This window comes from Stegodyphus dumicola, chromosome 1 (genome assembly GCF_044657685.1).
Source record: "Stegodyphus dumicola isolate Sdum_Otavi_A_Nest chromosome 1, ASM4465768v1".
Taxonomy (NCBI): domain Eukaryota; kingdom Metazoa; phylum Arthropoda; class Arachnida; order Araneae; family Eresidae; genus Stegodyphus; species Stegodyphus dumicola.
Genome location: NC_140768.1, coordinates 4,088,728 through 4,104,313, shown reverse-complemented (window position 1 = coordinate 4,104,313; position 15,586 = coordinate 4,088,728). Strand labels below are relative to the sequence as shown.

Genomic DNA, 15,586 nt, shown 5'->3' with positions numbered 1-15,586 from the left:
GCGAAACACTTCGTGGAGGAATGTCGTAACTTTGCTGATCAGAGGAAGCTTTATAAAATTGATAATGCTATATATAGTGATAATTTTGATATTAAAGCTCTTTTACTTTTTGCACAAGATGTCCTCAAATTTAACAGTGCAAATCGAAGTGTAAATGGAATTGTGATCTGTTGCCTTTTGAGTTAATTTTTGTTTGCATGTTCGTGGGTGTTTGTTATATGTTGTTCTTATTTGCATTTGTATTTGTATTTGTATTATATATTTGTATTTGTTAATTTCCTTTTGGGGTCACTCTCTTTTCAACTCCGTGGCCAGGAGGGTCTGAGTGCACCCTCTATACCTTATACCCTATCATGAATATGAGAAGGGATGAATGAAAATTTTAACAATGGACTCGAATTTTACGTTATAAAAAACAAAATATCGAATTCTAGTTAAATTAATTAAAGGGTTTACTTTCTACAAAATCAGAAATTACAAATATTCGCACATAACCAAAGAACGGATTACAATAAATTTATCTCTAAAATAAAACATAAATGATTAAAATCGTGAGATATCGCAAAAAAGTACATAAATATCTAATAAATTTAATCATGCGATACAGTTTATACCAAAAACTTTATAAGTAATGCTATAAATTTCTCTCTAATGCTATGTATTTCAGTTCTTGCTCTGTTAATGCTGTTTTAGTTTTATAAACCTAACACACATGAAGCGATTTGCCTGAGATAAACTAAAAAGGCTTAAGAATATTATAGAAACCTTTTTACTATTTAAGCAGAGCTTCGAACATAAGGGTCTGCTTGCCCTTGTGCTATAATAAACACAACTCGTGCTGATGCAAATAAAGAGAACAGGTACAGGTAGAAGCTAGGCTAGCACCTCCGTAGAACCACAGGTAATTGAGGTATTGCTGGTCAAATTTAAATTCGACGTGCAACCGTAGTCAAAGACTAAACTATTAGGTACTCTAGAATCTGGAGCAATAATTTTACTGGCACATCAGATTTAAAGCGTCGGCAGCAAGAGACAGCAAAGCAGAATAACTGCAACCGTTAGGGCTGGCAAGAACTAACCACGTAGCGCGCACGCAATGCCAGAAACACTCTCTGTTTCGAAACCAAAACACCCAACTTAAATACTTACTAATTTGCGTTTCGGTGAGGAATACGAAAAGGAGAAGTTATGGTAAAGACTGAAATTATAGTAACTCGTTAATTAAAATAAGGTATCCAACAAGATGCTAGATATTAATTTCTTCTTTAGCCTCTCTTGGTATTTGCGAAGGCTCAAGGGCCAAGCATTGTTTTAAAAAATTTTATTCACTTTAAGTTTATGTCTGAATCGTCTTAAAAGTTTTCGATTTAAGGAAATTGTTGTTAAATCTGAAGTATGTATGTTGTATAGTCAAAGAAAATATTGTGAATATGTTGTTCATAGAGCTAAAATCTTATTTAGCTTCAAGGCTACTAATAGCGATAACCTCCATACTGACAATACCATTCTTTACACAATAGAAATTTAAATATGCCGTACAGTCATTAGATTGCTTTGAAGCATGAGACATGAAAAATGAGCAATCTCCTCGCCGGGACTCGAACCTGGACCTCTCGAATACGCGCCGAGAATGCTACCGTAACACCACGAAGGCATGCTGGAAGGAGGGAGAAAATATCTTATATACCCCCACCTTTTAAAGGGCGACTGGGGATTAGGAGACCCATTCGCCAATTTCTGGTGGTGACAAATTATTTTCCAACACCCTTTTTTTTTTTCTAGTTCGGGCGCCACTGTAGTCATTAGTTTATATATATATATATATATATATAATGCGGGAGATGTGAAAAAAGGAGCAGTGCCCTCACCGAAGGAGAGAGGAAATAAATTACAATGCATTTTGGCAGCTTCTCTGTTAGAACCATTTCAGCATCTTAATATTACATTACAGCATTACTCTTCTATTTTATGCTTTCGCAATTAAATTTAATGTTTATCAAAATGGTATTATGACACACAAGACAGTTTCCCCTTGGAAAAAATATAAACAAAAGAAAAGAACAGAGGGCTCTTCCCCAAAAAATAGGTCGCACGAGCCTCTTATTGAATATGAGGCAATTTACCTTAGAAAGTCCTCCACGAAATCCTCTTAGGCAGGTACACATCGTTTCCAGAATAACATTCATTGTACAGATTCTGAATTTCTTACATCCGAGTATGTAATTCAGTGTTCTGAATTACTTATATATGTTTATGTAATTCAATCTTGAAATATACAAATACGCTTATTATTTGCAAAACAGATTATTATTTCTTTTGCAACCAATAGTAGAAGGGCTCGTGTACTCAGTTAATATCACCGGAGGTGGACGTCGAGTTGCAAGCACCTGGCGACACGCCCAATGAAATAATCTTCTGTCTGTTTCTATTTTCTAAACAACTCCGAGTGAGTCTCTAAAATTCGGTCTCTTTCCCCCTCCCGTTTTTATTCACAGTCATCTTGGATGGATACCAAAGGATCTCCAGAGTTCATTTGCATGATAACCTGAAGACTTTGTTCTTCTTTTTTTTTAGGAGGGGGAGGGAAACAGGAAGAATGGAATCTAGGGATTTCCCTGCTGCTGAGATCTTTGGCGAAACTGTCTCTTTTAGACGCAAAGCTAACGAAATCAGCGCGTGGCATTTATGGATCAGTAGGAACAAATGTTCTTAAAAATGAGAAATATGAATAAATTATTAATTCTCGGTAAAATTCTTTAAAAACTGCTGATTTTATGCTGCTTTTTGCATTTTGAATTTAGATGATGATATCAGAAATTTTTAGAAGCAGGGATGATTTCACAAGGACAATTTAATAATGATGTATACAAAACTGATAGAAAGGGGGGAGAGAACTGATAGTTATAGCTCTAGTATCTTTATAGCTTTCGTCTTGCCCCATAAGCAGTTAGACTAATTTTACATTCATTTAAAATGCAGTTACTATGGTTTTACACGGACAACATTTTTACGATAAACCTGCGTCGAGTGATGCAATTAATTAGCAGTGCATTTGTTTCCGGCGAGATGGAGCCACTTTTTAGGGTGTATTTTTAGTCTAGGAAGTTTCAAAGAAGTGTCAATTAACGAGAAATAATAAAGTTTTTCATTCTATGAATATATGTCATAAGCACTTTATTCTCAAAACATGTGCCTAATTCTCACAATTTGCTATAAAATGACAGTATTTTTATCGTAATCTTGAGCCCTTAGTGTATAATCTCGCAACATTGTACCAAAAACTGATACTAGCAACTACTGGCAAATGATAAAACAACAAATATGATAAATACAGATTGCTTCCGTCAGTATCAAAGGCGTAGCTACGGTTTTCAGCGCCCAGGGTCAGCTGAAGATTTTGAGCCCCTTTCTGTGTGACAAAAATAGGAAAAACTGTCATCCTAAATTTCGTAACATTAATTTGCCCCCCCCCTGGATGTTGGGCCAGGGAGCAGATGTCCCCCCTTGCCCCACCCTAGCTACCCCACTGGTCAGTATTCATTCAATGGCATAATATGAATGTTATGCATGATTTAAAAATCTATTTTGAAGTCTGTGCTAGTCGTGTGCACATTTGAGAGCACCATTTTTAAATATTACAGTGCTTCATTAACATTGTTTAATCAAAAAGCGATCTAAAGGCTGTCGCCTGGAGCGCAATACAAGTTTCTCGTTAAATTCAGTATCTTAAAAACTATTTAAAATACTACATAAATACTACGTTCAAATTATTTAAAATACTACATTAACTATTACATTAAAATACTAAATTTCGGTACAGGGACGTCGCAAGAGTATCTGATGCAGCTAGGGTAAAGAAAGTTTATGCGTTGTATGCATCGTCTATTGCACAAGCACGTGCTTACACACATGTGGATATTTAAGAGAACATACTAATGAACATTAAAAAAATTACTAACCATTTATTTCTAACACCTGAATAAGAAGACAATTCGTAACATAAATTTGGCGCCCCTTGGATGTTGGGCCAAGAGACAGATGTCCCCCCTTGTCCCAACCTAGCTACGCCACTCGTCAGTACTCATTCAATGGCATAATCTGAATGCCATTGAATACCTTAGCTACAAAAAGTAATTTCAAGCTTTTAATTTGGCGAAGTTTACAATTAATTCATTAATGTTCATTTCATTCACAGTTTCATGCTTTATAAATATTTTAGATAAATCAAAAGTCTGAGTCATCGCAAAGCGAGTGTATCAATAAAGTTCAGAAAATTCAGAAAATAGTATCAATAAATTCAGAAAGGAATTTTTAAAATGTTTTAATTTTAAAAATTCCTTTCTGAATTTACCAGTATAGGAAACGTCCTAGAAATTCTCTGAGGAATATACATATTTAGAATGCTACATTTTAATTTTTGTATATGTATGACATATACAAAAATTAAAGGATATCCATTAAAAAGGGATTTTCTGGAATTCGATTTATTATTATTTCTAATTCATTCATCAAATTTGCTCCATCAAAGTATCTAGCTTTATCACTTTTTAAGGAATTTTCTAATATTAAACATTTTTAAGCAGTTCTGCAAATGATTTGTTTCCCATATGCATTAAAAAAGTTTCTTTCATGTGACTATGTGATATAATATATCCACAGATGCAAATGCACAGATGCACAGATGCATCATTATACATAGAAGCAACTGCAGTATCAGTAATTAAAAATAACTCTCTTTTAAACATTTCTTAACTTTGTGTTTAAAATATACACGGTGGGTCTTAAAGTATTAGAACTAAGTTCGCACGAAATCGAAAGTTGAAGAAAACTTTTTTACTTCTTAGCCAGAGCTATACCTAGATATTGCCTCCAGCACAAAGTCTAATTAACTACGTGTGTGTATGGGGGATACACTTTTATAATTCATCAAAGGTAACTATTTTAAATTAAAGTATTTTAACATTTATGATAGTTTTAATCATAGCTTTATACATTCAGAAAAATGATGCGATAGTTTACAGTTTTTGAATAAAATGATTTACAGCTGACTTAGATTTTAAATTAAAAAAGGTTGAAAAACACCTATTTAAAAATAGAAAATAACACTAATCTGTCTTAATGATAAAGTAATTAAAATAAAAATTATTTCACTTAATTTATTCAACTTTTTTTACAATTTAATTTTCTTTACCTATAATATTTTTCTGAAATTCTACTTCATTACTTAAATTCATATTTTACAGAGAGAATTGTCATGTTTGGTAATTTTTGACCAAGGAAAATATGCTGCATAATTGTTTTATTATCCGGTTGTAACGAACGGTTTTCGCGAAAAAATGTTCTTAATAAAGTCAGAAAAAAAAACAAAAACAAAAAAAAAAAACATGAAAGCAGTAATCACAGGTAGTAATCACCATCCAAATCTATGATTTTCTGCCAACGATTTGGTAGTTTTTCAAAGAAAGCCTCAATCTTGCTCAACTGCTGGTGGGAAAGAACAAGGTGCTTGCAAATTGAACACAAATTTAACGAATCACTCTAGCCTAATATAGCTCCCCCCTGTGTGTAACAATATAAAACAATACTGTTAAGATTGTTTCAGAATTATTTATATAATTACTGTTACATTTTTATTAAATTTTTGTTATTTTATTGAATTTGTTTCTTTCACTGCGAGTCTTTAATCGTTGAAAAAGAGATATTAAATTGAGAATAAAAAAAGTAAATAATTACTGCAAGAGAAAACAGACTTTAGTTTTACATAGGTAATGTTATTTTTAAATACCACAGCAAGCACACATTAGGTATTCTGATATTAAACTGGTAGTTTTGCAAAAAATGTAATTAGACTCTATTAGTAAATAATCAGTTCAATAAATGAAAATAAAAAAATAGGGGATCTTTTCCAGTAAAAGATAACACATGCACAACATTTTTTTCAAAAAAGCTACATGTACCAATTTGAAACTTAACAGCGAGAAAATATCCTCTCATTGTAACTGTGATAAAATTTTTCTAAACATAAGAAATTCCTCTTTTAGGCTATTGAATGGGATAGAATTTTCCTCTTTTGGAGGAAAAGAGCACATGTACTTTTAAAATAAAAAAGATCTGCATTATATTTTTAGTTAAAATACTGCATTTATTGGTTAGAAGTTAATTCAAGCAGGACAAAATTAAAGATAGATTGAATTAGTTTCAATATTTTTTACTTTTTATATTTAATTATGAATAATATACAGTTCAGCATAACCAAGTGTTCAGAATACTTAACTGAATTCAAATCCGAATTCTATTTTAAAATCTTGTGAAATCAATTTGAAGCATACTTCTCAAATAACAAAGATATGGAAATTTTTAACAGAAAACGATAAAAATATCAAAATCAAAACTGACATCTGTAGTAATCACCATCCAAATCTATGATTTTCTTCCAACATTTTGGTAGTTTTTTAAAGAAAGCCCAGAAACTTGGTGGCCCGAGTCCAAAAAAACAGATCAACCTCATTTCGGACGTTCTGTGCAGAATGGAAGATAGCACCAGCAAGATGTAGCTGCAGGTGTGAAAAAGGTAGAAGTCCGAAGGAGCATTGTCGGGACTATATGGTCAGTGCGGCAAAAGATCCCATTCGAGTGCGTACAGATTCCAGCCGGTGAATACAGATGTAACATTACCTTTTTCGCGCTGGAACTCAGTTCGACGTTTTTCTTTGATAGCAGCGTCAACGTGGACTAGCATCTCGTCGTTCACCTTACTGTCGAGGGTTTTTCTTTTTCCCAGATACTCTTTGTGGATAATAATACCACGGCAATCTCACCAGATAAAAAGTATGATATTTTTGTTAGTTAAATTGCGATTTGCGGCTCCCTCTTTTTCGGTCTGTGTTGTTGAAATAAATACTTTTCATCACAAGTGACGATCCGGTCCAGAATATTGTCCGGTTAATCTTTGGAAGTAACTTGGAAATTTTTTGGCGAAACTTTGGCGACCAACCCTGCTACAGCAACCTGCTAGTTTTGTTTTGGACGCCATTTTGTTTTCAAAAACTAAAGGCATGTTTTTTTTTTTTTTTTTTTTTTTTTTTTTTTTTTTTTTTTAGTTTTTTAACTCAACATTTTTTTCCAACAATCTGCTATCCGAATTACGCTTATACTAGAACTTTTATGGACCAAAAGTGCTTAATCATGACGAAGATAAGGTGCGAAATTGGGAGAAAGTGCAGAATCGCCCACTGCTTGCCGCGTTTTTAAGAATTGCACATACGCGTTATCCATGTGCACGTCGACCTATTTTCACTTAAAAAAACATCCCAGTCCATGTGCACGTCAACCTATTTTCACTTAAAAAATCATCCCAGAATTGCACAAAAATGGCATTGTGCACATTCTTGACTTTATCCATGTACACTTCTAAAGTCCTAGCTAGTAACCTTTATCGCCTTACCAAAATGTCGCCAAACTACCGGTTACCATATTCCAAAGATTAGCCTTTTGTCCTTGTGTTGATATTCGAGCAAACACGAACACGTCTATCCTTATCTGCTTGAGTCAACTACTACTACTAGCTTATAGTCGGTAGCTAACGGTCTAACTCCTTGGCAAGCTCTTCAGTCGTTGCATACTGATCTTCTTCCACAAATTCTCGCAGGCAGGCCTCATACATGAGTAGGCCAGCCGGAGCGCTCTACTTCTTGAATGTCATAGTCCTTGTTTTTGAATTTTCGGTACTAAACCTTCACAGTGCCTACATTAGTACCTAATGGAATCATGGTCACCACTAATGGAATTACATGCACATCATTCTGAAGTGGAAAGAGGGTGCTTGTTGTGGATGAGAAATGCTCAGTAAAATACTAGCATTCTAGTTAAGAGATACTGAATTGATTGCAAATGATGTAATCAGATTTACACATCTCCATGCAATGCCATGTGTAATTTGGGTGACTTTCTGATGAGTTTGATCAAATCAAGACATATATATACAATGAAAAAGGAAATTCCTACAAATTTGTTGTGCCTCCTAATTAAAATCTTTTTATTGTCATATTATTGTCAGAGTAGGCATATTAGCACCAATCCTGTTTAACTATATTTGAAGAAATAGCACTGATGGTAGAATAGGCATATTAGGACCAGTCCTGTTTAAGTATATTTGAAGATTTTACCCAGAAGTGATGGATGGATTGAATTAAAAATCATGTATTGTAAATGGCATTTAATCTCACACAGTTGACACGTGATGGTATGGAATATGACATGCAATGTTAAAGTAATCATTTCTTTTGTCAAATGAAAGGACTTTTGTTGTTGCTGACAAAATTGAATATTTCATGTTGGTTAAGTGCACAGTTGAAAACTTTAACGGTCAGTTCAGAGAGAAGAAATGAAGTCACACTTATTTCTGTGTTGTAAAAAAAAAATGTGTTTAAGCTCAAGAAAGTGTAATTATCTTCGAAAAATTGAAATTCAAAGTCGAGTCTAATGCCTGCTTGTAATTTGGTGAGATGGAATGTTTGTATTAGAAAAGTCACATTTCCATCAAGTCGTAAAATTGATGAAAAGTGACAAAACGATTATCTTGTTATGCGTCAAATATGAAAAAAGGGTTTATTAGTTATAAATGTGAGTAAGATGAATGGATTACAATACAATACAGACAATGATGTGACATACAGACAATGATGTGAAATCAATGAAAATTGGAAAAAACATGTTTGTGATGTATGAAATATGAAAAATATGTTTATTAATTATAAAAGCAGGAATTTTATTAATTAATTATATACGAGGAAGACGAAAAAAATTATATAGATACGAAGGAATTTTATGAATTTTAGTGGAGCATGATGTGGTGACATTCTGTTGTTGACTTTTTGCATTAAAACCCGATATTTTAAATTTCTTGAAGTTTATCGCGGTACTATCACAGTAACTGGCAATGTTAAAATATTCGTTAAGTCAATTTTCAAATTCCGGCATTTGGTATGCCTGAACTAAATTATATTCATCGTTTACTTTTAAAACTTGTAGATGCTTAGTGTCCAGAAACATCATAAATTTTAAATTAAGTGATGATACTTTTATACGTTTGTTTGCTTGTTTAATTCATACGAAGGCATTCAAAGCATGCAAGGACTATTTGCCTAATTAAAGGGTGTCTTCATAGAGGGCTTTTTAAAGGAAACTAATTTCTATTTACTATACACATGAGAAAAGCCATACAAAGACTAACATTTTGTCGTGGTTCGAACGCAGGTTAGTTGCTTTAAGAACGTAGCTTTATGCGCAGTTACAACTCCTGATTCCAATGCTTTAAATATCTTTTCGGTTTCTTGCAATATTAAATTTGATGCGAATAAAATACATAAATTTTTGTAATTGATTTCCTTCAATATTTCTCTATTGCAATACTTTATTGTTTGAAATTTCTTATAAATTTAATGACTGAATATAAATATTAAGTAATAATAAGTACTGAAAATTACATAAAATACGAGATACTAAATTTCCTATCTGATTTTGAATAATAAATAATTTAAATGGTTAATAGTTAAACAACTTTTCGATTTGGTAATTCATTCAGGAAAAGTAGACGAGGGTCTTTGTGGGGGACTTTCTGTGCAAAATTGGCTGGTTACGAATAAGCAAAGACTAGAAAACATTCATACAGCATAGTCGTTCATCAGAATTTGAGCTAGGTTTGAACTATCAGCAATCATCAGTGGGCTTATCCACTCGCCCACTGGTGGGAAAATAAGTCTTTAGCTTGTGGTGTTGCGTGGCCCCCAACTTGCCCGCAACAGTAGTAGTGACTGCTATGAACTTGAAATTACACAAACTCTTAAGAAGGGTTTAACTCCCTTTTTATTCCACTTTAGAAGTTACAGATGCGTTCACTTGACGCTCACAAACTACGCCGACCCGGCGGTTAAATAAAAATAAGAAAGTACAACTAAAAATGAATAAATAACAAGTCACTACCTACGAGGCTCTATAAACGTGACTAACTTAACCGATTTCTAAGATACAGCTGAGATTTCAGCAAACTTTCTGAATAAGAAGTTGAAAGATTCAACTAACTGCCGAAGTAGGCACACAGGCCGAAACGCGCGGTTCTTAAATTTCTACCTAGCAACCTTCACGCTCGTAAATCAAGAAAGCACACCTACAAACTCGCTTTCCTTCTATTTAACTCAAATTACTTCTGCTGAAAATTTGAATACTCTACACGTTCTACTAAAATTTACATACTCTGGCATTGGCAATTCTAGGGGAAAGTAAAGTCTTGACAGGAAAGATAGCTTAAAATAAATGTTAGTTAAAATAAATATAAACCCTACAAGCTATTACCAACATTTTGGTTTCTATTTTAATAAAAATGTGAATGAATAGTTTATTTTATATTGTTGCATGCGTACGGGTTCGTTACGAAATGAATGCACAAATCCGATGAAAAATGAACAAAAATTTATTATTATCACAACAAATATGATTAAATTTTCTCAAATTATCATGCAGTATTACAATATCTCACAGTAGTTATCTTTTAACTACTCAAATGTCCAATAGAACGTAATTCAAAACATCTAAAGAAAACTAATACGCGAATTCGCTACAATCAACAAGAGCAGTTTTCTAAACAACAATAAACTAAGCAACTACTACGAACTGAGATGTTTTCCTCCTTTTATAAGATTTTAAAATCACGCGCTGGAATTTTCCAGCACTTTCTCGAAATCAAAAAGAGATATTTATTTATTTAATGCACGCGCTCTTGTATTTTCAATTTTCCGGCTTAGCTTTCTTTTAATATTCGTCACGCGCTGCACTGCGCGAGAAATAAAACCATTTAATTTATAATTGAACTAACATTAGCTTTTTAAATATCAAATTCGTAACAATATATTTTATTATAGATACTATAATGAAACAAAATTAATTTTCTGCCGTTATTACAGGAAACTAGGAGTATTCATTGCGGTATTACAGGTATTGAAAAATATTGGCCCTTTTACGGTTTGAATATGAGTTACCTCAGAATAAGGCGGAATGGAATTTACCACAACAAAATTCAAATCTCGTCTTACATTGCAGTTATAAGAAAAAAAATCTAATATGCACACCCCATGACTTCTTTGCACGGCGTATTAAATTTTATACATTTTTTGCTGCATTTCATTTTAATTTATTCACTCGAATTTTTCTAACTTAATTAACCAAACTCTCGAGGCAAGTTAAAAATGGCATACAAAAACTGTAAATTTTGAAATTAAACATCTTGGTTAGTTTTTTACAAACAAGAGTCAAAGTTCTTATAATTTTATTTTTTCATAACGAATGTTATGAAAAAGTAAAATAACGAATCATATTTTTCAAAACGAATATTCCCAAATATAAGTACAAGAACCTGGAGATCGCATTAAAAATACCGTTTATTCAGTTTAATACCGTTTATTTACTCTTCTTTTACTTCCTACAGGATGTTTAATTTTATAATGCTGCACAGTATCGAAATTCTAGGTTGACATCTTTTATTTCTATTGAACTAAATATGGTTATTGGAAACTTATACACAAACACATTGAGATGGCATCCATCTTTTTATTTCAGGTTAATGAATATTTCAGGTTAATGAATTTAAATGGAATGTGTTACAGCATTACAATGAACTGCATGTCTCGTCTCTTTCAAGTTAGTAAATATTTATTCATTATGATTACCAGAGTCATAAACTCTCTTTCGTTTGTTTCAGATTGATGAACATTGTTGCAATGTACATACCAGGACTTGATGAATCCAGCAGAGTCGTACGGAGAACTTTGATGCGTTACTTGAACCTTTCTTTAGTTCTTGTATTGAGATCCATCAGCATGGCCGTAAAGAGAAGGTTTCCCACAAAGGAACATCTTATCGAAGCTGGTATGTGATTCATACTATCAAAAGTTACACCTTATCGTTAATTGTCATTATAATTATTTTAAGACCGCGTAAGATGACATTTAAGTTCCTGTACAATCTTTCGGAGTGTGAAACAACGTAACTGCATTAAGGGGTGTGATATTAAAAAAATCTGATGTGTACACCACATGACTTCCTTGTACGGAATATTAAATTATACGCATTTTTTCTTGCATTTTATTTAAACTTATTAGATTGAATTAAACCTACTTCACCGACAGCGCATAAACCACAATAGAATAAATGCATTCTTTAAAATTCACTTTGTTTACCATAGCGACACTCTGGCGCTAGGTTTACTTAACAGTATTATATTTCATTCATATTATAACTGATAATGCACAAAATGTATATCATTTAAAGAACTATCTAATCGTTGCCACATGTTCTATTCAAATACTATAATAAAGCTAGAACGATGTATAAAAGAAATTAAGCAAATAAAACAAAAAAGAAACAATTTTTCACAGACGATTGAGTATTTCTCATTTAATTAATTCAGTTCTTACTTCGCGAGAAGGCAAAAATACATAAAAACTCAAAATATCTAAAAATTACGAAGTAAATCTCAAACGCTTATTTCCTCGAAAAAATTCCAGAAAGAATTAAGCATGATTTAATTGGCAATAATAAATGAATGCGTTATCTTTGTTGTTGCGAAGCTAAGTTTCTCTAGATTGGCAACAAATCCACTAGTCTCCTGTTTCAAATGTGAACATCAATGGCCGCCATTAAAACAGGCTTAGCGGCAATTAAACAACTTTAAAATTGCTGATAATTCTAAAAATATTGCACACAGATTTACTAAAGACATAAAATCCTTAACCGGAAGATAAAAACAATATAATTCAATCATTTTTAAAGAAAAAAAAATGTACAATTTACAAACATATAAGAGTAAAGAAACTGAGATCACTGAGCCGGGTAATAGAGTGGATATATATATAAATATATTTATATACGTTTGGTGCGGCCGATTGCAACCAAAATACGAGGTGCACATCTACATGTTATAGTAGTCATATATACAAAATTTCAACGTTCTGAGGCTACTCGTTTTTGAGTTATGCGAGATACGTACGTACATACATACGTTCGTACAGACGCCACGAAAAATTCTCTTCAGAATTAATTTTAAAGCAGTTTTATAATTTTTTTGAAGGAAAAGAATATTTTATTCTGTCCTTACGTACAGATATCAGGCAAAAACATCGTTAAATTGCATTCGATAGCGGTCAAAATGTATATTTTCGTTGAAATATGCTGCCTGAAACTTTTCGCGATTACAATACTTCCTTTTTACTTCGTAGAAGCGTAAAAAAAAGCTCTTCAAATTATTCTACCTACATACATATTGCCCTTCTGTGGACACACATACAGAAGCCGGTACAGACAGAAGCCGGTTACAGAAGCCGGTAGTCAGATTCTCGTATGCTCTTGGAAGTGTGATTTGTCAGCGTTACCCTTTCAGACTTGTTGTAGGGCGAGGGGATGGGAAATTCTAACTAACTACTTCAAATCTAACTCTTTTCTCTCAGGATGACTGAAAAGCTTTAATGCGAGTTATCAGTGAAAAATGAATTGAATATCGGCAAGAACAGTAAGACAAAACAAATAAATTTCAACCTAACTTTATTTTACTTTTTAGAGTCATTAGGTTATTTTGAAGCACGAACACGTTAAAAATGTGCAATGCTTTCGCCGGGACTCGAAACCAGGACCTCTAAAATATGCTTCCAATAGCAACACGAAGGCATGCGAAAAGAAGGGAGAAAATATAACTTCATTATTCGTGAGGGTTATTACTTCTCTGCATGTACTATGAAGGTCAGTTCGTACTTGGCTAGGATTTAGACTACATAGCATTACTTAATGATCAGTTTTAGTTTTAGTTTTCATGTATTACCTACGCATTTTTAAGTGTTATGTATGCAGGCATTAAGGATCAGCTTTCTGTATTTCTGTATTCAGTATCATGTTAGTTTTTCACTTTAATATTCAGTTTTGTACTTATGTATGTATTATCCTGTCTGCAAGTACTACGAAAGAAAATGTAGGTGCATGGTTCAATTTGTAAAACAACTACAGTTTAAGTTTGCGCAAAGAACTAAATTGTAATTGTAGCTCGTAGACCTGTCAGATGCGTTCCACTTACTGCAACTCACTGTCGCCTGCGGTTAGCCTGAAGTAGAGAGCATGCATTGTGGACACCGCAACAGTGGGCTTGTGTGATATTTTCCGACGAGTCCAGGTTTAGCTTTCAGTCTGATTCTCGCCGGACTTTCATATGGAGAGCTCCAGGTACCCGTTACCACCAAGAAAACATCATTGAACGACAGCGTTACGGTGGTACAGGAGTGCTCGTTTGGGGTGGAATTATTCTGGGTTCCAGAACTGACCTGCATGTTCAAATCGGAACCATGACAAGCCAAATCTATCGGGACGTCATTCTGGAACAACATGTACGTTTGTTTCGGGGCGCCATGGGCGCACTATTTGTGTTTATGGATGACAACGCCCGTCCTCACCGTGCAAACATCGTAAGCGAATGCCTTCAATCGGAGGATATCACCCGTATGGGACTGGCTTAGCATTCTCACCGGACCTGAATCCAGTAGAGTACGGGTGGGACATTCTTGGCCGACGAGTTGCAGCCCATCAACCTCCTCCTACATGTCTACCGGAACTTCGGAGAGCATCGCTTTTTGAGTGGTGTAATATCCCCTAAGATCAGATCGATAATTTGATACTCAGCATGCCTAGGTGTTGTACGGATTGTATTGCATCGTCTGGGAGACATACAATGTACTAACAATCATACCAACCATGTAATATTGGTTTTTTGTAAATAGTTCTTTTTTGTAATTTACTCCAGGGAGAAAAAATCGCTATTTTTTTTAATAATATCAAACATATAGCATCTTTTTTTTTTTTTTTGCTCTTTACCTTTTGTTTAATAAATAAGCTTTACAAATAAGTCAAATTTGTTTTGCTTCTAACTCTTCTTTTGCCTGATTTTGCATTATCCTTAATTTATGGACATGAGTGTAATTGATTTCATATCAAGGCTGCAATTTTCTGGTCGAACAAACTAAATTCTATAAAAGTCTTTAACTTCCCACCAAAGCTAATCGTCTGGAAATCCTGGTTCCCTCGAGCAGCGGCGTTCGTTAAAGTAATAGGTAAGCATGCAGAACGTACAACCAAAATATTGATCTAATGCACTCATACGATTACGAAATTATTTTCCTAACTTTATTGTCCCTCATATTTGCATAATCCTTAGAAATGAACGAGTACGTGACGAAATGAATCATAAAGGAAAGATGTAAAAACTTAATTGGCAAGTTAAACTCAATTACAGTGTCACAAACTAACTCTTACCTTTATTCCTAATGTGTCTTCCCGGGATGTATACTGCCTATAAGTTTTCTGTCAGTGCATGAAAGGGTTTTAATTTTAGTCTAGAGCCAGTATTCGCTTGAATCTAGCACCATCGTTTTCCCTGATGTGCTTGCCATCGAAGCCAGTACTCACTAAAATTTTAGCCCACCAGCGACCGAGCGGTAGAGTCGCTGAACACTGGTAGTTCGGTCCGAGGTTCGAATCCCGCGAAAAGGCTGGCTGC

The 15,586-nt window shown here is 33.8% G+C and overlaps 1 protein-coding gene across 1 annotated transcript in view; it reads left to right on the top strand.

The window, feature by feature from the left end:
- The window catches only part of LOC118181484 (uncharacterized), a 137,651-nt gene that overhangs the window by 76,118 nt on the left and 45,947 nt on the right, over positions 1 to 15,586 (top strand). Inside the window, exon 4 of the mRNA XM_085812369.1 lies at positions 11,753 to 11,919. Within this exon, the coding sequence (XP_085668495.1) occupies positions 11,753 to 11,919 (167 nt within the window). The remainder of the gene's footprint in view (positions 1 to 11,752; positions 11,920 to 15,586) is intronic.